The sequence below is a fragment of the Poecile atricapillus genome, chromosome 6 (genome assembly GCF_030490865.1).
Source record: "Poecile atricapillus isolate bPoeAtr1 chromosome 6, bPoeAtr1.hap1, whole genome shotgun sequence".
Taxonomy (NCBI): Eukaryota; Metazoa; Chordata; class Aves; order Passeriformes; family Paridae; genus Poecile; species Poecile atricapillus.
In genome coordinates this window covers 33,513,117-33,538,954 of record NC_081254.1, presented here as the reverse complement: position 1 = coordinate 33,538,954, position 25,838 = coordinate 33,513,117, and the positions used below count along the sequence as shown (strand labels likewise).

The following is a 25,838-nucleotide window of genomic DNA, read 5'->3' as shown; positions in this document are numbered from 1 at the left end:
TTGAGCACAGTGTACAGCTGCCTTCTTGTTATCTTTTTTAACAGGACAGGATTAGATGTATAATAGAACTGAGACTATAAAATATTATTAGATATTCCAAAAGACTCTTGACTGAAAATGTGAATTTAATTTTAAATGCTTTCATGTAGGAAACTCCTTTATCCTAGAAAAAGAAGAGGGAACAGCTACAGGAGGAGTATCCTATGCCATCAAAACTATTCAAACATGCTTCAAGGAGAGATTCATTGGGTAATATCCTACTCAGCTTATGTAATTCACAGAAGTTGTTCCTATCTGCTGCCCATTCTTATCATCAGTGGAGTTTCATATTGCACTAATTAAGTGTCTGAATTTGGAACTGGTGCTCTTTACAAAGTGAACAGGAAAAAAATTAAAATTCCCATTTCATACCCTGATAGCCTGAACTTATTCCAGCAGTTAAAACAGTACAATTATATTTCCTTCCCCATGGTACTATAATCCCCTGAAAGACCTACAAAGCAAAACCCAAAAGGTTTGTGAACATAACTACAGAGTTTCTGAGTACGAAGAGAAGCTAGACAATGTTAATGAACAACATTTTCTGGTTTATTTAATTAAATCTACTGACCATACACAAAGAAACCTGCAGTGAGAGCAATCTCTTGTCCATGGATTAAAGTCTCAGGTTGGGGACTCCCCCTTAGATTTTCAAGGTCTGCCTCAAAACCATTACAAAGAGGATCTCAGATATTGTCAGCTTTAACAGTGGAAGACACTTCTCATTGATGGCAGCTCAAAAATGCTTTATAGGGAATAAAAGTCTTCTGAGAAAAGCCATATGACTTTATCATACAGCTGCCAGCAAGAAATCCTGACTCAGTAAAACTTAATCCCTGACTCATCCTGATTTTCAGAGGTGAGGTGTGGGCTTTGAAGAGAAGTGCCTATTAAACCCACAGCCACTTACCTCTTTTGAATCCCAGATTTCTGCCCCATCGTTGTACATTGCAAGAAGTTTCTGATTTCCTTTCCCTGGGGCAAACCGTATTTTTTTCACCCAGCTCCGGTGTGTAGGAATCCCCCTAAGAAAAGACAAGATTAGGATCCATCATTCTATACCCAATATTGCAGGAAATTGAATCCTGTCCAGGAACTTTGCAGATCCTGGTACTGCACAGATTGAGGAGAACAATCTCTCTATATGCACACACAAATGGCTGTCCAGATTATCAATTTATTAAACTAAAATTATTAAATGCTTGAAATAAATACTACAATATTTAATGTTTTACCAGAACCCATTGCAGATTTAATGTGAGAAAATGATATCTAGCTGGTTTTAAAACTGTGATTAAATGTTAATTCTTCTGAAAACACAAGAGATTAAATGTAGGGAACTGTGACACAGTAGACATTTTCTAAATTTTTATTCTAAAAAATGTGTATCTTTCCCTACAGCAAAGAACAAAAATGAGGAAGGATGAAAACATTCCACATTCTAATACTCATCATCTCATGTTTGACAGAGTTAATTTGCATTCATACCTGGATACTCTAGCTTTCAAATCCCAGAAGTTTAAGTTTCCATCAACATCTCCAAGAACCAGGATATCCCCTTTCCAGGCAATACAAGTAATGCTACCCATACTTCCCTGAAAGTATTTAAGAAACAGAAAAATATCTTGGGATTAATAGACTCAAACATATGAATAAATATTTCAACATTGGTATTCATTTAAAAAAAAAATTATACAACTTGATAGATCAAATTCTACTCAGTTAAAACAGGAGGAGTTACGTATAAGACTGTGAAAACAGAATTGCTATCAGTTTTTAAGTTGGAATTCAGATTTCAGATTTCAAAGTACTACATTACTGACCATTTGCTGCTACAAAGCTTATCCCAAATTTTCTTCTGGCAATCAAAGCTGAGTAAAAACAATAAAGCATTAATGATAAAGAAAAATTGGAACTCACATCTGGAGGAATTCTTGCACTGTCTTTTACTGAGTTTCCCTCTACTGTGAGATGATAAACTTGCCCATCAGCACCTGTAAACACAAAGTGCTCTCTGGCAGAGATGTTCTGGCTCAGCTCTGATTTACTTTCAGCTTCCTGCAACAAGCTTTAAAAAGAACATAATGAGACACCATTATTTGTTTCTTGAAATCAGAATTGCAAGACAAATTCTACCTAGTAATGCACAGAAACAGGAAAAAAAAAAAAGCATATATCCTTCAAACCATTTTACTGAAAAGTTAACTATTTATTACTTCTACTCTTCTGGAAATGTCCAAGGGCAAGTAACAGTTTCACTACAAGAACCAGGTAACCAATGGACTGCCACAGACATCCCTGAGAGAAATAGATGTATCAAAGTCCCACATATAAAAACTAAAGGGAGGCCCATAAAGTTGTTTTGCTTGCTATGTGCTCAAGAATCTGTTCTAAAATATTATTCTCATTAGAAAAAGGGCACATGGTGGAAAAACAACACTTGCTGTAGCACAGGATTCCACCAGGAGCAGGGATACCTGATCACAGAGGATTCCACGCTGCTGACTTCAGTGTCTGATGCCACTGTCTGCCGGGCCATGGCCTCCCTGGCTGCCAACTGCTTCTTCCTCAGGCTTTTTAAGTTATGGGAAGGTGACCACTCCTGTGGAAAATGGCCCAGGAAAAATGGAAAAGACAAAGGTTTATTCCCTGAATTTACTGGGGCTTTACAATGATTCCCAAGGAGATTGCTTTCTGTAGTACCTCCCTCCAGCACCCAAGGCACAGAGCAGATTTCTGCACCATAACCTCCTTTTTTCCTGCCTCCATTTGGTGACAGATGAAATGTTAAAGCACTTACCTGTATATGCTACAGTTACAGTAACACTTGCTGCAAAATTGCTCAGAGATTTTATACTATTTCAATGTATTACATTTATTAAAAGGTAACAGAATTAACTCCTTACCAAAGCAGTTGCTGTAGGGAAGTTTTTAGACATTTCCCTGAGCAGAGTGCAAGTTCTCACATCCCAGATCTCCAGTGGTTTATCTTTAAATACCACAGCTAGATACTGCCTGAAACAAATGAGAATTTACTTCAGCAAGAGTCCTTTGAGCATTTTACTTCACACGTGTTGTTCACACCAGCACTCTGGAGGCCCTCAAGAGTTAGCAGAGCAAATTAAATCCCCTCTGAAGCTCGTGATTCCCTTGAGTTACTGAGGAGCAAAAGAATGTCTGAAAAAGAGTTCTTTTCAAAGGTAACAGAATGAGAAATTTCTGACAGGTGGTTCTGCACAATTACTGTGGAGGAGACAAGGGGAATAATTCAGAGAGAGCAGCAGCAACTCTGATCTCACCATATTCAGTCTCAGTTGATGGCTCAAAATACCAGAAAAACACACAAGACTGCAGGCTGGACAGAGATTTTCCCCTCCTGCAGATGCATGCCACTTCCTAACCCAGGGATAAATGAGCATAAAATCATCTCACACTAAACCACTTGTCATTCATGTCTTCAGATGGCTCATCTGTGGAGCTGGGTGAGTGTAAACACCTTTAATCTTCCGCTTTTCACATTTAACTTGAAAATAGAGAGGCCGTGCAGCAGTTTGTCCTCTAAAGCATTCATCTCTCTGCAAGTGAGCCTCCTTTCTTGTCTCACTCAACACTCTCCAGCCTCTTCATCTCAGCCCATGGCTGTTCTTAATTTTTAATGCATTATTAAGAACATTATATGGCTGAACTCTTCCAAATTCTCTGGAACTCCTACATGCAAAAATATTCCTGTGCAAGCTAGAGGACATGAATTTTTTCCTCCACTGTAAAGAAGAAGCTTTGAAGATTTAGAGAAAATACCCAATCAAATTTAAGACTACTTTAATTTCATTTGTAAATGAAAGTGGTTTCCCAGAGTACTACAATTATTTTTGATACAATGAAGATCAGGGCCTCCTGTCTCAGGCTTCAGCTCAAAAGAATGAGAACTGGAAAGGAAACAACTTGGTCATTTATCAGCTGACCTTTCAAACAACTATATCTCACATCTGGTTTTCCAGCAGAAAATTATTATAAAGGTGTGAAACACTTACAAAAGCTAAATAAATATGAATAATCATCCAATCTTGAATGCCAAACTTCCTAGTTTTAAGTAAAGCCTAAGTTATGGAAAAGAGAATTAACTCATAACAGAATCAAAGTTGAAAAAAAAGTCCAGCACTTTTTTTCTCCTTAATATTATCAAAAAGTCTGTTCAGTAAAAACAACTCCTGTCAGAAATAAAATATTAATTATTGATTTTGCAATGTGATTGGATCCTGAAGTGGCAAAGTCAACCACAGAAACATTCACAGCTTTCGCACTTGGAATTAATATTTGGAAGCATTTTCCTCTTGATGCTGCTGAATATTTTTCTATATACTCTGAAGTGCTTTTTTTCTTGGAATGTCTATGATGTTATGAGGATTTTCATGCAGTACAGTGAAATTTATAAACTTCCCAAGGCTGATGCACTTACTTCAAATGAGACACCTTTATCATTTCGATGGCTGGCTCATCATTGCCTCGCTCCCCACGGAATGCAATGCTCCTGCCTGGAGCACAAAACAGGGGGAGAACAGAAACAGTCAATAAACTAAAGAGAAATAGAGAAATAGCTTATACACAGAACCAGTTTACAAACCAAACCAGCACATCTCCAAATCACCAGTCATCTCTAATGTTACTATTGTCATTGTCAAAGTTTTACTGCATTTCATTTTACTGCATTTCAGAGTTTATCATTATAATTTCAAAGTTTACATTAAATATATTATAAACTCTACTGTCAAATCTAACTCCTGACTCATTCCAGAGCACAACAACTCAAATGGATGCATCAGGATTACATAAATATAGAGAGAGAGTTCCAAGTGTTATTATTTTCCACTCAAAACCAATGAGAGATTCTCTCCATTCCCCAAAGAGGAAATTCATTAATAGATTTCAAGTTTGATAAGAGAAATTAACTCTGCCATGAATTAAGTGTGATAGTGTTTCATGGTGTAATTCCAAATTTATCAGAACCATTCTCTCTTCCTTTCCAGCTAAAATAGTAAATCTCAAGAGTTTATAATCTCATCCCCAACAAAATTTTCATCCAGCTGTAGGAAGTGTTGCAGAATTACAGGTATTAGAACTATCACTAAAATAAATAATGACGTACAAACAGCATCTTCTATGCAAGTTTCATTCTCCTTAGCTTCCAAGGAAAACTCAAGCTATAAACTTTAGCTCCTCTTGTAGCTCACTGCTAAATTACTTAAGCCAGCTACATGAATAAATCCAGTTATCAAGAATGAGTTAGAATTCCAGCAGCCTCTGACAGGAGAGCTCTTTCTCCTCTATTTACAACATCTTAGCAAATTTCTTTCATATTTTTGTTCAGAAACATACATCTGAATTTTGTCAAAGTAAATCTGAATTAGCAGAGTTTGCCTAGGCCTAAAATAGAAAGCTGGGCTCCAAACTTCCCTCCAAAGAGGGAAGAAGCAAAAATCAAACAGTTAAATTGCTAAAACTTTCTTGAAAGCTTTCAAAGAGGAAATGTACCATTTTCAAGCAAACAAAATGCTAAGGTCTCAGATATTCATATTTACTTGAAATTTGGTTGCCTGCAGAAATTCTGAATCTTTTATGACTTCTGTCTATAAATGTTCTACACTGATTCAAAAGCTGAGTGAAAAGTCAGATTCCCATTTTACATGAGATTAATTTCTCAATCTTTTCTGTTTTGGTTTTAAACAGATGAACAAAAAACATTATATGAAAAAACTTTACAATAATATTATGCTACAAGAATAGCTTCTCTGTGCAGCACCCTGGAAATACAACAACTGAGATTCTTCCATAAGCTTAAAAAAAATGGAAAAAACCACAATCACTTTATATAAAGCAATTCAGAACTAGCCATGTGCTGCAAGATTTAGGCTTTTCAATTAGAACTTAAGTGGCTCCAGCTTTTCATATTTAAAAATAATTTAAAATTATTGAAGTGCTTCCTGTTCTGTGCTGTCTAATCTCCCCAGTTCTACCTCCTTGTATTGTGCAAATATTGAGTTCATTACAAATATATTTATAATCCATTATGAGGTCAAAATAGTTGAAAAAACACATGTAACCTGTTAACTTTGCTATCAATAGTATCTTTTAACAGTTATTTACTTTTTAACCTTTCCAATTCTTTATAAAAGTATCAGATTTTATTGTTTAAAATCCCTTTTGCACTCATTCACACTCAAATCCCAGCCACGTGCCTGACCTGTTGCTGAAACAAGCCACAACAAATGGTTCAACACCATTTCAGGGGCACACGAAACAGTGGGTGCAGACTATGACAAAACACATTTGGAAATCTGGAAGTATGTGCAGTTTGTGAACAAAATCCACCACTAATACCCTGTGTGGCTACTTCTAAACCCTCTGCTATATTTATTATTCTTTTAAAAAGGCCAAGATGTTTTTGCAAAGGTTGGTTCAAGTGTGCCTGCAGAGCACCAGACAAAACACATCTTTGTGGCTTCACAAAGAGGAGCAGAAACAGTTAAAGCTCCTCTATTATTTTATTTTGTCATGACAACAGAAGGAATAAAAAGAAAATAAATCAGAACTTGTCACTCCCCAGCAAATCTGTCATCTCCTGGAGCAGACTTCTCAGGAAACACAAACCTGTTGGAAGGTCCACCAGCTGCAGCTCATTCCTGACCAGCCCCAGATTGTTGGGTGTTGATGTGGCAAAGGAAATGAACCCACTCAAGCTTATCCACTCAATTCCCCTGTGATCAGAAGGAAATACATGGAGCATATCAGCCAAAATACTTGAATTGCTACAAGTTTGAAGTATTTTTTTTAATGTATATTCTTAAAAAACCCAGCACAGATGTAACTTTCTGCACTTTATGAGAACATAATATTTAAGCATAACAAGAAGCTACACATTAACAACTACAGTGTGAATATAAAGTTACTGAATTAAATTTAAGAGCAGCTTTCTTTTCAGACTGCATTAGCTCTACTTTGGTTAAAATAAAAAATTCAGGTAGAAACACTGCTAACTTTTGCAGAAAACCCTCACAGATACTCAGCACTAGTGTGAACTAAAAGCCCTGCTCTGATCAAATTCGTGGTTACTATCAAACAACTCCAATTTCCCAGCGCACAGGAAATACTCATGTGGGAGGCAGAGTGGGTAGACTTAATTCTTTCAGTCCAGAGAGAGGAGAAATAAAGATGATATAAAAAGAGAGGCCCTGAAGAGATTTCACAAAAGAACCAAAAACCTGGTCTTTTTTTTGTTTGTTTTTGATCTTTTAGATCACACCAAAGCTGCTCCCAAGCAAATCACGTTGCAGTGCTGCAAGGATGTAAAGTTCCAGTGCTCAGAACATATTGGCAGCACAGATGGATTCTCAGCCAATTCCTGAAATACACCACAGGGCAAAAGGGACAGAAAGTGGCACTGGGTGGGCCTGATCCTAAACAAGACCCTTCTCCAGCCCCATTTCCCACACAGTCTTGGTGCCTGCAAAAATTGCTTTATCTGCAAAATAAATCAAGGAGCTCTTCTAATGAAAACTGAGCTCTAATACAAACGTGCTCAACTTCATTTTAACACAGATAAAAGGATTTAAGGTTTCTTCAAAGCCTTCAAACACAGATTACTTAAGAACTGTTCCCAGGACAAGTATTCTGTTACATCAACTACGTGCTTTGCAAGAATATATGTGCAGTATGAGAAAGATAAATAACAGTATTTATGATTTACTGTCAGTAAATCCAACTTACACTGCATTAAGTAGAAGTTTCCTAAATACAATGTACATGGGTGAAACCAAAAAGCACTCCCATAATATTTTGCATGTACAATTTACAGCTATATTTATATTACTTTAGTTCAAGCTTTAAAAACATGGGAAGCTTTATTCCTAAGTCCACAAAAAATTTAAAAATTTATGGCCCAGTCTTTTTCCCAGCAGGACCTATGGAAGTTCAACCATTAATTTCAATCAAAATGAGAAGTATTCAATTATTAATTGAAACATTTCAGGCATGATTGAGTAGAAATCTACGACTGCAGTAATGGGTGACATTGCAAGTCTCCAAAGGGTCATAAACCCAGGGAGCTTTCTGAAATGGAAGAAATATGAATTCTGACACCTTTCCATTTCTGTTACTCAGCTATGGTTTTTGGAAAATGTCCACTCCTAATGCATTGTTATTGCTGGTAGTTATTCACCATTCTCCTGTAAAGACCTGAAGCATTTCCCACATTTCTACACTTCCTTCATCAGCTCAGATTTAGCAGGGCACTTCTCTGCTGCTGCCTGGCCATTTGTCAATACCAATAAAAATCTACAGAAACCCAAGACACTCAAAATCAAAAGGAAACCTTAGCTCAGCTAACTGCTTGCACCTGAAACAACATCATTTTTGTCACTGTCATACACAGAAATTGAGAATTTGAAGACAGTGGTTCAAATTCCCTAATTCAAGTTCCCTACTGAAATAGCAAAAATTTCCTTATAAAAATCATCTTTGCCTACCAGAATTAAGAGTTACATTCAGCTGCCAACCACTTCTCAGACTGAATCCACTCTTTTAAAATGTAACATTTAGAGATTCTATACATTCAACTTGTCTCAGGTACTTCAGGAGTGACACTCAGTTGTTTTGATTAATGTTTCCAATGCAAACAAATCACGAAATGCACTGAAGTGGATAAAAACACAAATTACATTTCTGCTTGAGAATAGATTGTTGTGACTTTATGACATGGCAGCTGCTACTTAAATTTAAGGATTGTGAAAAAAAGAGAAAGGCAAAATGGGAAATTAAACCATATGTGCTCCCAAAGTGGTGGTAGATATTTTTCACTCTAATTTCTCTATTCAAGGAAAGTTTTTTTAAAGAGGTGATGAATGTTTGCAAGGCAGTTTCCCAAAGTGCAGTCAGCTGAAATTCAAATGCTAAAACAGCTTCAATTCAACTGCTAAAATTTGGATGTAATGTAGTAATTTTCAAGTCGTGCCTGCAGGCCATAGACATTCTTGTTACAGTCAGTGAGATTTTAATTTTCAAAATAAAAGCTGTTGCAGCCTTGAACTTGCTGAGCTTCAGTGAAAAAGAATGAGCAGCACTGCTCCAGTCACAGCTATTTCCCTACCAGAATAAGCAAAAGCTGCACTGAGAACTGCAAATGTGCCACTGAACTGAAAGCTGCACTGCAGGCATTTTTTATTTGCAGGTATCAAATATATTTTTCTCTGCACTGAAGATGTTTTGTTATCTCCTGTACTGTCTACTGTCCACAGCGATCAGACTTGGTTATTTCATGGTTCTTCCACTTTCTCTTAGTAATAAGAATGATTTGTATTTCTCTCTGTCCTGAAGGAATCCTGACCTCCTGCTCCCAGTTTCTACCAAGCCAAAATCCCCTTCTTGATTTTCCCCCTCCCTTACACTCCTGGCTGTGGCCTGACTTTCCCTCTTTGTGTGCTTTAAGCATTTCTGCTGCTTCTTGCCTCAATCTCCTTATAAAAATGAAATTAAACTAAACAGCAAAGTATTTACTTCTATAATTCTAAACAAATAGTGAAAGCTCAATAATAATCATAAATAAAATGAATATTCAATGTTACCCACAAGTACAGATTATTTTAAAAGGAAGGAGAGAGAAGCAATTCTTCCTCCTTCTAGTCCCAATGGAATTTCAAAGTTTAAATAAAAACTAACTAAACAAAAAAATCAGCACATGACTACATATGTAGAACACTTTGATTTCAGAAAAACAAAAATCATAATTGCTAACACCCAAACAACTCAGTGCCCATTAATTTAGAACATTTAATTTGTGAAGGAAAATTGCCTTATTTTTATTACATTCTCTTCCTAAATACAGAGCACTGAGAACTCTGCTGGCCTTGAGTGACAATTTCAGGGTACTCTCAATTACTACTAAAATAATGATGGTCCCTGAAGATGTTCTTCAAGATAAAATGGAAACAGAGGCATTATTCAATCTGCCCAATATTTTAGAGGTAAAGTAAAAATTCCCAGTGGAAGAAAAACTTTTGCACTCCACAAAAATCAATTAAAAAAAGAAAAGAATCTCCATGCATTAATCTAATTTGCTTGAAGCATTCCCTTGAACTTGTAAAAATTATGTAGAAAGTCACTCAGACAATTGAGGAATCTATAACAAATATTTAAAAGCCTTATCCTGACAACAGCTTATGGCTAAATAGAATTCACAAACATTTTATATGGATTCTAAAAAGACTTGTTGAGAGCATTTGCTAAAAAGACAACATATTCTTAAAGTTTCTCAAAAGCTGCAAATCCCTTACAAAATTGAAAAACTTAAACTAACAATACTTCTAGTAATGCACAAAGCTTTTTTTCAAAACTATGTTTATTTCTTCCTCCCTCTCCATCTTAATTTTTTTTTTTGACATGTGAAATGCAAATAGGGGTTTTCATTTTGAGTTCTGTAATTGCTGTAATAAAAAAGGACTCTCCTCTTGTGCTGCATAAGGGAAGATCAAATGAAAATAATTTCATGTGTAGTCAATGGTATGAAATCAAGAGATTTAAATGGTTTAGAAGAGAAAGGGGAATTCTACTCTTACAGTGCCAAGTAATCACACCACAAACTTAAAGAAAGTTATTTCATTTTGTTGGTAGATTCCAAGCAGGTTTCCATGATGAACTCTCAGAGCTGCCTATTCTCAGTAACCTGTACATAAATTTTTGCAGAATGCACAGTAAAATGCAGACCTGAACCAGATGAAGGCTTTATGACACAATTCTGATGCAAATATTTACTAATATTAGTACTAGAAATAAGTATTTTATTTTCATGCTTAAATCTACCTGGCAATATGTAACCAGCAAGCACCACCTTGAATATCTGTGCCATCAGTTATTCAGAAAGTTCTGCCATTGTGTACACACAAACACACATCACAAAACCTTTAAAACTTACTCTGCTCCTTCTTAGGATGGATAAATACCCATTCCTATATTCAGTCTTAAAAAAATTATCTTTACTTCTCTTAGAACTACAACTCTCAACAGCAATTTCAGCCCCAAGGGGATAAAGTAAATAAACCCTGACACACCAACCAGCACTATTTCAAAGGACTCAATCCCAATAGATATAAAATAAATAAAGTTCCTTGTCCTAAAAAGACTTCTTTGTCCTGCAGTGCCCTGAAGAGACTGGAAGTAGTTGATATGCATCCCAGATCAGCAGGCACAGATGCAATTCCAGTATTTCCTTCAATGTAATTTTCATTCCAGTTTTGTCAGGGTGTTACAGCTCTTACACAGCAAAGGCAGTGTCAGGGTAAAGCACTCAACAGGCAATTTTCCTGATTTCATTAACAGCAAGGCAAGACACCCACACTGCTGGGTAACACAACTCAGGTGTCTCAACATTGGTTTCCTAGAAGGATTATAGCAGGAATTTAAATGAAAATCTTACTTGACTTCACAGGAATGGATGCTTAACTCTTTGTGGAGGAGTCCACTTGTCAGGTGAAACACCAGGACAGAGCCATTGCTTGTACCTATAAAAAATGATTAAAAAAATAAAGGCACACATTTTTGTTCTCCCATGCTTTAGTGAAAATGCAGGATTTACAGGTATTTCTCTCTCTCTCATTTTTAGATACCTGTAACTATTATATTTTACAATTTTACAAAAACTATGTTAATTTCTAGAACTTAAATCCCAAATATTAAACCCTCTGCAGCCACTGATATTCACTTGGATCAAGACATCTTCCCAAACCTTTTTGAAGAGGCTGTAGAAAATCTGATTATTCTTCTTACATTTCCACAACACACCCACCCAGCTGAAGAAGAAAAGAATGTTTCTTTTTGCTTTGATTACTGGAGATGAGTAAATGCCTCAAGGAAATGTTTTAACTGTTATCCCAAATAATGCCAGGGGAGAATCTTGGGTAGGTTTTATGGAATCATTAAAGCAATTCTGCTTTCTCATCCTGAAATAATGAGTTCTTTCAAATTAGAAGTCAGTAACTTAGTAGCTTTGAGCTTCAATTACATCAAAAACCTTCTGAAACACTGAAACTTACAATTTTCCATTAGACACTTCTTTATATTCATATCAAACCTCTGAAATACAACAGGGGATACCTAAAGAGCCATTCAGGTATGTTAAATTTAAAAAGATCTTGCTGTAAATGCACTTTACACTTATTTATTTTCTAATCTTACTATTTCACCTGTTTTAACAGTTGCAGCTCATGGAAAACCACAAGTTACATTTTAGCAGCACCACATCATGTTGTGATGGACTGCCTGTGGTTTAGAGCACAACTGTGAAAGAGGATGCCAGAAAAATCAGCTTTAAATAGGGAAAATTCTGAGTTAATACATCAGGTGCTGGCAACTATTCTAATAGCTAGATGTAATAGCTAGATGAGTTTAACTACATTTGTGGTGAGACAGAATAGATTCATCCAGAAAAAGTAACGTGCTGCAAGTGTAATTTTAGGAATTCATATCAGAGCAAAAATGAAGTCTCTGTAAGTCCATTTACTTGTTGTAGGAATGCAGGGCTGCAGAAGTCCCTATTTCCTGGCATTCAGAATTAAGTGAGAGCAACATGTAAAATGCTGAGTGTATCAGCAGATCAATATCACAGAAAATAACAGGATAAATAAAAACTTGCTATGATACTGCATTTTTCAGTCAGCATTGCTTAAACCCAAGGCAGGGAAAAAGAACCCAAAGACTCACAGAACCAAACCAATACAAGGGTCACTATAAATTACACTGGCTCAACAGACAGATTTATTTTTTCTCTGTATTATTAACTAAATTTGTATTTAATACAGGATCTGCTCTTTCCAGAGCAATAAATAAGCTGCTCAAGGCACTCACCAACAGCAAGGATGGGCTCATACTGTTTGATGTTTTTGGTTGTGAGGGGTGGGCACATGCGGATGGCGAACGGGGGCAGAGGCAGCCCTGACAGAAGTCCTGTCAGCAGGAATTTGAGGTGCACTTCCTGCAGAAATGAATTCCTTAACTCTTCTCCAGCGCTTGCACCTTGCCCTGCTTAAAAATTAAAGTTCTTGTTAGTATGAAACTTTAATTGAAGATGTTATAGAAGGTTTTCAGACAGAAATTTCTATAATGAAGAATTACAAACAATGGATAAGACACATTTCTTCCTCTTGAGCTTTGCATGATTAAACTTTCCTGAAGACTGGTTGCTGGTTTCACAAAGAGAAATGTGAAATTATGTGTCAGATAAATTGGCTTCTAAGATTAGTAACAAAAAATCAAAAAGTGTTTTGTCCAAATTCCATTTTAAAATACTTCTTTTCCTCAAATAAAATGAATTTGGAACATTGGTGCTCAAGATAAAAACCTCAAGAGGATTCATTTGATAATTTCTTTAGCAAACAGGAATTCTTCTATTTCAGAGTTACTATTAGAAATAATTCTAACAAATATTTTAAGTTCTCAAGTCAGGTAATATGTACAATGATTCAAAGCCACAAGAAATTAATAGCTGTGGTATCAATGAAAGAAATTCTTACCAATCATGTTGTCTAATGAGAGGTCTGGAAGTTTATTTTGGAATGTTCCTACAGGGATTCCACAGAAGGAGACTGGGGAATACAGAGGTGATGCACTGGAGCTGCTGCAGAAGAAATGAAAACAAGTTCCCCATGCAGGGACAATCTCCATCCCCAAGGGACTCAAACTGCCCCTGCAGCCGTGTCCTGCTGGGCTGGGGCAGCTCTGTGTCATCAGCAAAGAGCACAGACCTACCTGGCTCTTATAATATTACATTTTTCCTGACAAAGATCAGTGCTTTAGAAATAATTTTTAAGAACAGAAGAATTAAAAAACAAGAACATTTGGGTTCTAAACAGCTTTCCTGGATATGCAGCACAAGGAATCCATCTAGCACTCTAAGAATAAAAACACTAAATTTCTGACGAGCAACAAGAGGATCTATGCTGAAAATCTGGTACTACTGACATGTGAAAGAATTCTATTTCTTTTATGGCAGTAAGTTATTTATTTTATTCCATAGTGCTTTAAAGGGTTATTGCAGCAGAACAGCCTTTGTACATTGACTGTTCAAAGCACTGTATCACTTCACACAGTATTTGGAGAGACTGCTCCAAATCTAAAATTCTAAAAGCTGTGTGTATAAAAACATTGTTGATACCACCATATTCCAGTCACCTGCTGTGCAGCTGGAATAGTGCCAAATACACACAAATCCAGAAGAAAGACATTCCCCTACTAAAAGTGTAGTTCTTTACAGACTCATTTTGGTCGTTACATGTGACTGTAATTGAGGGATCCATTCCTAAGGAAAATTAGATGATCTGAAGAAAGCCAAAGAGAGGAAAACACTCCCCCAAAATAAAGAGAATAGTCATTCTATCTTTTGTTTTCTTAGTCAAGACAGTCAGGATGGAACTGCCTTTAAAAAAAAATAAGAGTAAATACAGTTCCTGCACTTCCCCAAAGAAAGGGAACTGATCTATCTGGATGGCACAGTTTGTTCCTCCTCCTTCACTCACACACATGTACAGCAAATGAAACACTTCCAGGCACAGAAGGATCACTGCTGCCTTTAAAATACAATGAAATACTGAATACCACTTGGAAAAAAAAAAGAAACTTTGGTAAGAGAAGTAAATCCCATTACCTGTTCCGCACATTTCTGCCTGAAATGCTGGATTTTAATTCCCAGATCATCACCCTGCCATCACTGACTATGAGAGCTGCAGCATTCTCATTCACTGGGCAGCACACCATGCTGAAGGGTCGAACTGTTTTGGTCACCCTGATGGCATCACACTGACTTCTTAAATCATAAACCAGCTCCTGAACTGGCTCTGGATCTGTACAGAGAACAAACAGAGTGAAACACATGGGATGTGAGCAACAGAGGGAAATGTGAAGCATGACTGAGCACTTTGATTGAAATCCATGTGCTTCCTGTGCAACAATTAGGAAAAGCAATCAAAAACAACACTCTCTTGATCTTGCTGTACACAACAAAGATCTGGAAAGTTCTCCAAAATGTAACTTTGTCTTTGTAATATATTATTCCATATGAATCTTGCAAAACCTAAAACAGTAACTGTTTCATAGCTGGGCAGAACCTGCATCTGCTCCCCACAATCCAAAACTCCAGGTTTATTGGTAAACTTGGAAGCCAGTAATGTAGCTCACTAGAAATTAGCCAACTGCCCAATCCAAAAAGAACAAACAAAACTCACTGTCCCTTTTTTCCAGTCTCCACCATTTGGTTTAAAAGACCATTCCTAATAATATTCCATGAGACAAAGGTTTAATAATTCAGATTTGAAACTAAATTTAAGCCCATATCTTAGGTCTAAAATAACTTTTTCCAGTTGACCAAATTACTTCCAAAATCTTGTGTCTGCATAAAAAAATTTTTTTTCTTAAAGATAAAAAGAACACACTAATATTTTATTTAAAACATTATTGTATATGTGACTTTTAAGCCACTTATTAATTTAAGTATTATTTAGCAATAAAAGGATATTCAGGGTATTAATATAACCTATTTCACACTTATTATTAGGGAATTCAAAAACTTTTCAGTTTTGAATTTGTTTTGGGAATTTGTTTTGGGAAAACACAGCATAAATTTAAATTTAAATTCAATATATAAGGGACAAAACACTAGAAGGACACTAGATTCACCATCTTTTATGAGGCATGATGGTCATTACTGGTGTTAAACTATTAATTAAAATGCATCAAAGTTAATTTCTGGACATTTCTGATGTAAAACTCACCTGGCTCCTCATTTGGTGTTGCAGTGATGCTGCAGTTGGATCTGCGAACCCTTAACGTGATACAACCATTTTCGTGTAGGCAAAATAACCCATCCCTCTGAAAACAAGGGATTACCTGGGCAAAGAGATGGCTGTTAGATTGCACATTCAAAATCTTACCCTTTGAAAAGGACACTTGCAAGGGAGCCTACAATCCCTGATGTTTAAGCAAATCATTAAAAATGTTACCATTAAGGCAACACTTCCATGGATTTCTTCAGCTACAGGATTTGTGACCATGGAAGTCAACGAATTGGAAAACATAATTGAAAGGTTTTGATTGAATTGTTTGTTGTTACAATGATCAAACACAATCAAATCTTCCTCACCTGTATGAAAGGCACTCCTGTCCTTTCAATGGCAATCACACCCACTGTCTGATTCACTTCCAAGTCAAGAATCAGAATTTCCCTGGGATACAGTAAGAGCATGTAGTTTCTTTTGGAAGGCAAATATGACAACTGAAGACAGTCGTTGAGTGTTACAGATTCAGCACTGTAAAATCAGACATGAACTTTTATTAGGTTGTGTCAACGAAGAGATCAAGTTCAAAATAAAATTAACAGTTCCATTTTTCCTGCAACTGCATTTTTTCAAGTAACCTCTATTTTGATCACAAGGCAACTGCAGATTTCCATTTACCTGTCAGAGTAGTGCAAAGCATCACTGACTTCCAAAAACACATTCTGTTGACTTTTGTCTAAATAAGATTATAGAGCAATTTTAAAAATTGTACTTCATTCAAATGGAACAAGTGTAACTCTTGCACATCTCAAATCCAAAGCAATTCACTGAGGAACAGCGCTGACTGCCCTGACATTTACTGGCATTCATGGGAAATTACCCTCAGACACACTGCTTACTTCACTTCTTATACTACTGTGTGTATTACCTTACAGGCTTTAACTTAAGTACATTGAAAAAATCAGGTATAAAAAGCATTATCTGAGAAGAAATATTTGTAACTTACCTTGGTTTTTCATTACTGATTAGGATTTTTACTTTATCAAGGGCCTTTTTGGCCCCTGTAGCAGCAGCCAGTTTGTTGTGAGAAGGACTGGAATGGGGACTGGAGATGTAAACTTTCTTCCCTGAGCTGGCAGGAGCTTTGGAAGGGGAGAAGTCAGAGATGAACACTATTCCTTCACTGGTGAGCACTGGACCAAGAAAGAAAAATAGCACAGTTCAGTCTGCAATTTGATTGTGGCATTCCATTTTAATGACATTTTGGTGAGGAAAAATGCTAATAACTTTGGTAATACTGTATCAGATAGAACACTCAAAATTCTAGACTGCCAGCACTTTCTAACTGAAAGAGCAGCAGATGGTCCATTAAAATCAATTAATATCCAAAAAACTCAACTTTTCAAAATTAAGTTTATATTAAAAATTACTGTATTACAGACAGAAGCTGAGTTATTCTCTCTCACCAACTGTTTTTCTTTAAGATTCACAATGCAAATCGAAGACAGAATACACACTGACTGTAACACCATTTTTTGTTCTCATGCAGAGCATTGCCCAAATAATCATTAATTCACATTATTTATGTTGCAGCACAAAGCTCAGCTGTACAGCTGCAGTGTTTATAGAAGGTTGAATGATATGGCAGATAAAAAAAATCCCCAAACTACAGACTGGCAACTGTACTTTCTCATTACAGATCAGGAGTGATGAAGCTAAATTCAAAAATAAAATGGTGACTCTCCTATTTCTCTCCGTTTCTTTCTGCTAAAATTAATAAATCTGCACTACATCCCCCTTGACATCTGAATCACTTCTGGTACTGATCTCACACTGAGTCCTCTGAAATCTCTTCTGTTGGAAATAACTTTTATTCTTGGTCTACTTATCTCAATGGCTTCTCCCTCACCACTCATCCCTTTATAGCCTTTTATATTTCACAGGGCTCTCTATCCTTGGCTTTCTCCAGCTCCCTCTACACACTTCACAATTCCTCTTGTAAAGTCTCAGGTATTTCTTTTCAGATCTTTAAATCTCTAACTTCTCCACTCATGCCAGCTTTTCCCTCCCCACACAACAGCAACTTCTGAAACAAGATTCCACACTGGCCAAAGGCTCCCTGTCTTCACTTTCTGACTTCTTATTGGCATTTCTGACATTATTCTCTCCAATCCTTTACTTTTAATTTCAACATTTACATTCCAGTTTAACAATTTTCCTGGTCACACATATCCAGGCCCCTCTGGATTTTCGTTTACATATAAACTTACAAGCTAGATGTGAGGGATCAAAGGGGTCAAATGAAAAAGACAGGATATTTTCAGCATAACTTTTCTTCCAAAGTTTGGTGCCTGTGTCTGCATTCCATAGTACAATATAATTTGGTGGGTGAACTGCAAGCAGTAAATCTCTGGAAGCATCTTGATTCCACAGCCACTGCATGTCTGTCAAAAGAAATAGGGAACAAAATTAATATTTGGGATGGTATCAGTTTGGGCCTGGACACAAATGTCTGCTCCACTCTAATCTTCACTCTTCTCCACTAAATCTTTAATCAGTTTTAAGCTCAAGGGTAAAATGAGACTGAATATAATAATCAGCCCTTTCAGAGCTGGTAAGAGCTTTTCCTGGTTTCACAGAAAATAAAAGATCTTCAAATGGCATGGTAAGGACTTCTTTAAACCATCAGTGAGCTGGTGTCAGGAGTAAATGAAACCCAATTTATAATGCACACACAAACAAAAAGTAGTAAAACTAAAACCAACTGTAGTCAATTAACAAATTTTCAGTGGCCCAGTATCATTTAAAATGTTGCAATTTCTTTAATGGGATTTATAAAACAGAGTAATAACAAAAACAAAACAACCTAATTTCATAAGAGGACTTTTATATAATAGATTTTAAAAGCCCACCAGGTATAACGTAAGTGTCATCACAAGTTTTTAAAATCACTGAAATGCCCCAAAAAAACCCAACTCCAGCTGAGGAGCAGGAAGATGTTCTTGACATAGTAAATGTTATGATGTCAATCAATAACATTCATAAAAATAGATTCTACCTTTCTGTCACAAGATCTTGGAAAACATCACCATAATGAATTAAATCTCACAGCATTCCTCTGGGGGACAGTAAATCTTACATTTACTCATAAAACAAACAAGCAAACATACAGAGGGCTGGTAATCCCAGCAGGAAAATTCCCTGTCAGAACTGAGCACAGTTTATAAAAGGCAGGTGATGGATCTGTACACAATGCTCCATAAAATAACTCCCATATAAACATCAGGCACTGTCATTACCTTGGATGGGCTTTGAATGCTCCTGTATTTCACAGCGAGCTGTTCCCGTTGCCACATCCCACACGATGATTTTCCCTGTGGCATCAGCAGAAGCCAAACGTAAGGAATATGGAGAGCCAATATTGTGGTGGTAATTTTCCTTAGCCCATTTAACCTGAAAATACACATGGGAATCAGTTAAAGGAGACAAATATATGGCACAGACACCATAGCTCGTATTTTTCAGATAATGAACTCAGTAAAAAAGCACAGTAATAGTTAATGCCAAGAGCACCTGTAACATACCTTTAAGCCACCATCACTTGTGTAAATTTAAGGTAGGTCAGCACTGTGCTGCATGACTGCATGGCTGATATTCTCAAATTACATAAATCAACAACCCTTGCTCCTGAAGGTAACTACAACAATATACACTATGTATATAGAGAATTTACTCAAATATTTAGAGGAAACCAAATGGCAATGTTTAAGGTTCTGTGGGCACCCACAGACCTAAATTTACTGACTTATAATCAAATGAAAGCTGAATTATCATTCCATTTTTATACACATCCTAAAACATGTAATTTTCCAAATCTGACAAATACATTGTGGTATTGGTGAGGAAGTAAGGTTAGTCTGTAATTTATATATTGTCTCATAACAAAACAGAAACAAGTTACTGTTGACATTTGCTACCTTTTTGGTTATTTTCAGCACATTACCACCTCTGATTTCCAGGTACCACTTTGCAGTTTGGGATTTCAAGCTGCACAGGCTTGTAAATTGGCAGTACTTATGAGAAATCTGTGTCTTGAGATCTGAAAACACTCTGTCTACAACTCCTCCCAGATTACAAGGGGATGGATAACACTGACTTCTTCCTTATCTATCCCACATGGAGCTGTTTTTTGCTATCTGCTTTTAAGGTGAACTTCTGCCCCAGGAGAGACTGCAGACACTGGCAGAATGAAGAAACATTATTGCTAAGATAATGGGAAGTCACCTGCTACAAAAATTCCATCCTGTGTGCTGTCACTGCCTGTCACAGAAAGGGTGAGGCAAACACAGGACTTTCTGCAGGTACTGAAAATGTGACATTTGAAAACTGAGACAGGACTATCATTAGTCACCACTTTCTTTTCACCATGATCCAGATTTACAGCAGCATTCAGAGCCCTGCTGGCACCTCTGTGCTGCCCCTCTCAGAGGTGTGAGCAGGATGTGCTTCACAAACCAGCTGAATAAATTAAACAAATGTGACACAGGCACAGCACACAATCTCTACCTCTAGTTATAAACTCAAAGCATGTTTCTATCAGAATCACAAAGAATTCTTGAGAGACTCTACCTAAAATTTCATTTTTGCAATTCCTACTTCCCTGCTGTTCCAAGAAAGAACTGCCCCTGAGGATATCTGCAGGTCGCTGTGTAAGTGTAACTGCAAAAACCTACAAAGCTATTTATTTCTCAGTTAAATGTATAATACCCCAAAGCAAATTCCAAGTCTGGAAAACATCCTTTCTCAAGGGAGGAGTTGTCACCAAGTACAGAACAACAAAAAAGGAGATCTTTACATGATCAGCCCTAACCAGAGCCCATGTGGTGCTCCCACACCATGAGCCTCTTTCCTCTCTGCAGTCACACTGATCCAACAAGTCCCCACACAGGACCTGACCTTTGCTAAGAGAAATTATTTTCTAGCAGTGTTACTCACTGTCTACTTGACTTCAAAATACAGCAGCATCAGTCAGAAACAAGAACCAGAGGTAACTTTTTTAATTTTCACAATCCATACCACCTCATTTATAAAGCCTCATTTTCACTGTTTATTAATGCATCAAAAAGAATACAAATGTCATGTCAATCCTCTCATTCTTGTGACAGATGAAAAAGCTTCTCTTGTAATTAGATTTTCTTCTGAAAAAGCACGATTTCAATAATCTTTGTAAAGGTAAAATCAGATATAATCCACTCTGCACAAAGTCATCAGTCCCCCACAAAGACCTTTTGGACAGATGGACAACTAACATGGATCCATTTTCAGGGAAGCTTTTACCTATTCCAGACACAGCTACAACTCCAGCCAAAGGAGAGGATGTTTTTAAAGGAAAATAGCAAAAAGGATTATGAAACAAATGATCTCTTTGTTTCCTTCATAACAGATGTGGTGTATTTTGGAATTTTTCTGAACTGAAGCACACATTTTTTGGGGAGATCCCCAGTGGACTGAGTTTACTGGTGTGAGCCTCTACTCCAAGGAGTTTAAGTCAGACTTACACAGCCACTCCAGCTTATTTATGCTCTTAGCATTTACAAATTGTTTAAAAAAACTGATCTAGGAACTGAAGAAAATTTCTTAGAGATGTAAAGGTACCTGCAATGACCATGGCCTCAGAATAATTTCTCATATAATGCCTATTTCTTAATGTACAAGGGATTTTTTTTTTATTCTTCCACATCATAAATTAGCTATTTTCTTCCAGCCTGCTTTTGTGCACAAAGCTTCAGGTAGTGGCTTTGAAAAAATTACCTTATAAATTATTGGACTTTAGCACTTGGTTTCCTGTTAAATAATGTAACTTCTCAAAGCTAGTGAATGTATCCAAAACACATTAAAATGCTATCACTGCATGGATCAAAAGGGCTACAATTTTTACCTAAGCTAAGTAAAAATGTTAAAGCAGAAGACACACTGGACCTTTTTCTTCTACTACAAAACACCAAAACCTCACTACCTAAGACCCTATTATTCTTCATAAATTATTGACTGCCTTCTACTAAATACAGCACTTGTGCCAAGGGCCATGAAACACATCTGCCAGCCAAACAATCCTCTGAACCCTAAGTGAATCTGTCATTGGCCACAGTCAAAGAAATGATAAATCAAAGAAATACATCCTGTTCTACCATCTACCCAAAGCCAAACTCTGCAATTTCAAATCAAGGACTTCCAAAGGAAAGTACAGGTGTCCTACACTTAAACTAAAATTTTAGCCATAAATGCTCCATTTTGTCTGCAATTTCTCCTTTTCTAAGTAAGAAAAGAAGAAAAAGGTTAAAAGTAACTTTCTAGACAAATGGTGCACTTCCACAACAGGGAGATCAGAAAAGGCAGCAGCAAAGAGGTCCATTTGGTATTATGTAATGTCCATTTGAAATCCTCTTCTGTTAACAGCCTTCCTAGAAACATATCTATGTTCTGTAATGCTAACAAATGTTTCTAGACATTCTTTTATATTCTATGTTTTTTAGAAAGATATACCATCAACCCTAACACAAACTTCAGCATGCATGATGTGACTTAACTGCAAAAGATCACATAAAATACATGTATTTTACATCAGATTTCATGTGAAAATCACATGATACATCACGCCAAGCTGTTTACAGGGATTTAGATGATATTTCAGATATCATGTCAGATATTTACAGTGATTTAGAAGGATAACATAAACCCCAGAATCAAGTAATATACCATAAACCAGGTACATCTCACCTTGACAACACTGGCTTTGTGTCTTTCCAAAACCTGCAAGGTCTGAGCAGAGTTGGCATCCACTACAAGAACGAGGGAATGGCATCCATAGGCAATCAAACCTTGCCAGCCCCTGGAAGAGCACAGAGCATCATCAAGAAGTAAATCAGAACAAAAGCTCTTCACATCAGGAATGAGGGGGGTTTCGGTAAGTTGAATGCATGCTACTAGACACTGTATTTGATGTTTATCAGATGATAAATACTATTTAGTAACCTAAAACCATTATAAAATAATATTGCACTGTCTGCTGGAACCCTAAGCCACCACAGAGCATCTCTCTGTGTCCCTCTCAGAATCTTCTTCTGTAAGTTTAAAACATCAGACGGGAATTCATTAAGAGTGTCCCCAAATTTTAGATGTAAGAACACAGGTAAGAAATATATTTGCAATGATACAATTAATTGCTTATCTTTTTGTTTATTTATTTACTTATTTATAGACAAAAAAGGAGCATGGAAACAATTATTACAGTAATAGTGAAGATCTGCTGAGGACTGTCAGGAGAAGTTAAATACAGAATCACAGAATAGTTTAGGATGGAAAGGACCTTAAAGATTATCTTGTTCTATCCTCTGCCTTGGGCAAGGACATCTTCCATTATCCCAAGCAGCTCCAAGCCCCGTCCAACCTGGCCTTGGGCACTTCCAGGGATCCAGGGGCAGCCACAGCTGCTCTGTGAAGCTGTGCCAGGGCCTCGCCACCCCCACAGGGAACGATTGCTTCCTGATATCTAATCTCAACCTACTCTGCTTCAGTGGCACCCACATGTCACTGCCGGGAGGGGCCGGGCCCCGCTCGTCCCTGGGCACGGCTCTGTCTGTGCCCAGCGCCGGCCGGAGGCAGCAGCAGCCCCCGGGCTCTCTGCCCGCGCTGCGCCGGCCTCTCCAGGGGACGGATCCATCGCTATCCCAGCCCCGACCCCCGGCGCTGCTCGGGGGCTCTACGGACACCCGCTCGCGAGGGGAGGCAGGGCCGGGGCAGAGCCAAGCCCGACCCGAGGCCGCGGCCAAGGAGCCACGGGGGAGACCCGGGACCCCCGCCCGCCCGCGGCCCGGCCCCCACCCCGGCCCTCACCAATCCGCCGCGCCCCGGTTGGGCGCGCTCAGGGCGCCCGTCAGGGTCCGCGCCGGCAGCTTGATGTTGACGGTGAAGCGCTGCATGGCGAGGCCGGGGGGAGCCCGGAGCGGAGCCCAGCGGGGCCGCCCCAGCCCCGGCCGCCGGTGCCGAGCCCGCGGCCCTGCCGGCACCGCCCCGCAGGAAGCGCCGCCTCGGCGCCGCCGCCGCTCCCCGCTCCCCGCTCCGCCGGGGCCCCGCGGCCCGGGAACGGCGGTTCCGCCGCCCTGCTCTGCCCCGGCCCGGCCCGGCTGGGTCAGGGGCACACGCGGATCTCGGAAGGGTTCGGCTCGGCAGGAACCTCTGGGGATCACCCGCGGCACGTGCCGCAGGAACGCGTCTAGGTGGGGTCGGGATGTCTCCAGAAACACTCCTCGCTCTCCCTGTTCAGCTGTTCCAGCGCACTTCCAATTTCAGTCTTCACTTTCAAGTTCTTCCTCATGCTGAGGTAGAACTTCTTGTATCTCAGTTTGTGGCCGTTGCTCCTTATCCTGTCGCTGCCACTGAAGAGTCTGGGGTCATCCTCTGACACCCCTTAGAGATATTTGTATGCGTTGGTGAGATCCGCTCTCAGTCTCTCCTCATCACAGAGATGCCCCAGACCCCTCGTATCTCTGTGGCCCTGCCGGACTGTCCCAGCAGCATCATCCCGGCTTGCACCCAGGGTTTGACAGAGGAGGGACCCCCAGAGCTGCCCCCATGGCCAGGGACACGGTGCTGCTCTTGGCTGCTCATCCCTGGCTGGGACGGGGAAGGAGCCGCGGGATGCCAGAGACTCCAGCTCCAGGGATGCTTGTGCTGCTTCTCAGGCTGCAACCTGGGACACCTCTCCGGGAAAAGGGCCCCCTGTCCCATCTCTAGGATGCTGCAGGACATTTTTCACCGTAGTGTCACCTCTTCAGTGACAAAACACAGTGGCAGACCTCAATAGCAGCAGCAGCAGCACACGTTGCACCACAAGGTACCAACCCATCCTCCAACTGTCCCCAAGTTGTCACTCACACCAGGCAAAGCCAGCTGGGATGACACATCCCTGTGCAGGAGCACTCAGGTTGCTCAATAATGTCAAAGGTCTTTTCCAGCCTGACTGTGTGATTCTGTGAAGCTTCTATACCAATTTTCTGTGGCCCAGCATTAATAAGATAACAAGAATTATGTACTTGCAAGCTCATTATTTAACATACATGAGCTGTTGTTAAGGTGTTTGTTTCTCTTTGAAATAATAATTGTTTTTTTTGTTTTATTTAGTGGAGAAAAGGATGCCACTAGGTGGCCAGAGATGGCAAGAATGTAATGCCAGTGACTCGCTCTTACACTGCTGCAGTGTCACTTTGTCACAGAAGATGCATTAATGTCGATCCTCCTTTTCCCTCTTTTCATTCTAATCACAAGTGCATTTGTGCAAGTGGGAACTCAAGAAACAACCTGCAGCTGATGCCTTTTCCAACTCTCTTCTAAAGAAATCTGCTCTTGAAGCACAGTACATCCCTCACAGCCACTTCCAAGTCACCATAACATTGGAACTTATTTCTTGAAACTGTCTTGTCCCAAAAGATCTCTCTCTGCTCTTAAAACTGAAAAATACCTGTTTGGAGAAGTAAAGAGCTTTTTTGTTCCCTTCTCTTTGTCATTATTTGAGGACTATGTTATCTGCACCTCTGGAGATCAATTTTGTAAGAGCCTGAGCAGCTACTAGCTTCATTAATTTTAGTTATTTTTGCTAATGATGTGTTTTCACTCTGTATCCTTGGGCAACATGCTGCTGCTTATGTTTTTTGAGGAATTTGGTTATTTTCTTGCTTTGTTGAATTTGGGCTTTGTGAGAAGGGTCTTTTGGAGCTTTTATTGCACAATAAAAACAGAACCTCTTCTTGACAGTTTTCCATCCATTCTCTTGACATCAGAAAACCAAGCAATAAATGAAATGCCTAAAGGAAATAGATACTTTAAGGCAGCTGAAGATAAGGATAGATTCATAAAAAGAGGAAATGAGGGCTGTGTCACCAAATTGGTTGAAATAAAACAAAAACCTGAGTGGTTTTCAGTCAGATAGGGTGA

The 25,838-nt window shown here is 38.5% G+C and overlaps 1 protein-coding gene across 4 annotated transcripts in view; it reads right to left on the bottom strand.

The window, feature by feature from the left end:
- Nucleotides 1-23,916, bottom strand: part of WDR11 (WD repeat domain 11) — a 34,773-nt gene extending 10,857 nt beyond the window's left edge. The window contains exons 1-18 of one of the 4 annotated variants that reach the window (XM_058841465.1): nucleotides 23,742-23,916; nucleotides 22,626-22,737; nucleotides 19,148-19,301; nucleotides 18,119-18,292; nucleotides 16,855-17,041; nucleotides 16,214-16,379; nucleotides 15,846-15,960; nucleotides 14,723-14,918; nucleotides 13,593-13,696; nucleotides 12,928-13,104; nucleotides 11,501-11,585; nucleotides 6,685-6,791; nucleotides 4,496-4,571; nucleotides 2,946-3,054; nucleotides 2,517-2,641; nucleotides 1,960-2,107; nucleotides 1,528-1,634; nucleotides 950-1,064 (exon numbers count right to left, since the gene is read on the bottom strand). In XM_058841465.1, coding sequence (XP_058697448.1) covers nucleotides 950-1,064; nucleotides 1,528-1,634; nucleotides 1,960-2,107; nucleotides 2,517-2,641; nucleotides 2,946-3,054; nucleotides 4,496-4,571; nucleotides 6,685-6,791; nucleotides 11,501-11,585; nucleotides 12,928-13,104; nucleotides 13,593-13,696; nucleotides 14,723-14,918; nucleotides 15,846-15,960; nucleotides 16,214-16,379; nucleotides 16,855-17,041; nucleotides 18,119-18,292; nucleotides 19,148-19,301; nucleotides 22,626-22,737; nucleotides 23,742-23,827 — 2,343 coding nt within the window. In that variant the 5' untranslated portion in view covers nucleotides 23,828-23,916. The remainder of the gene's footprint in view (nucleotides 1-949; nucleotides 1,065-1,527; nucleotides 1,635-1,959; nucleotides 2,108-2,516; nucleotides 2,642-2,945; nucleotides 3,055-4,495; nucleotides 4,572-6,684; nucleotides 6,792-11,500; nucleotides 11,586-12,927; nucleotides 13,105-13,592; nucleotides 13,697-14,722; nucleotides 14,919-15,845; nucleotides 15,961-16,213; nucleotides 16,380-16,854; nucleotides 17,042-18,118; nucleotides 18,293-19,147; nucleotides 19,302-22,625; nucleotides 22,738-23,741) is intronic. The other 3 variants (XM_058841466.1, XM_058841467.1, XM_058841468.1) reach the window with 3 other exon arrangements.
- Nucleotides 23,917-25,838: the final 1,922 nt, after the last annotated feature.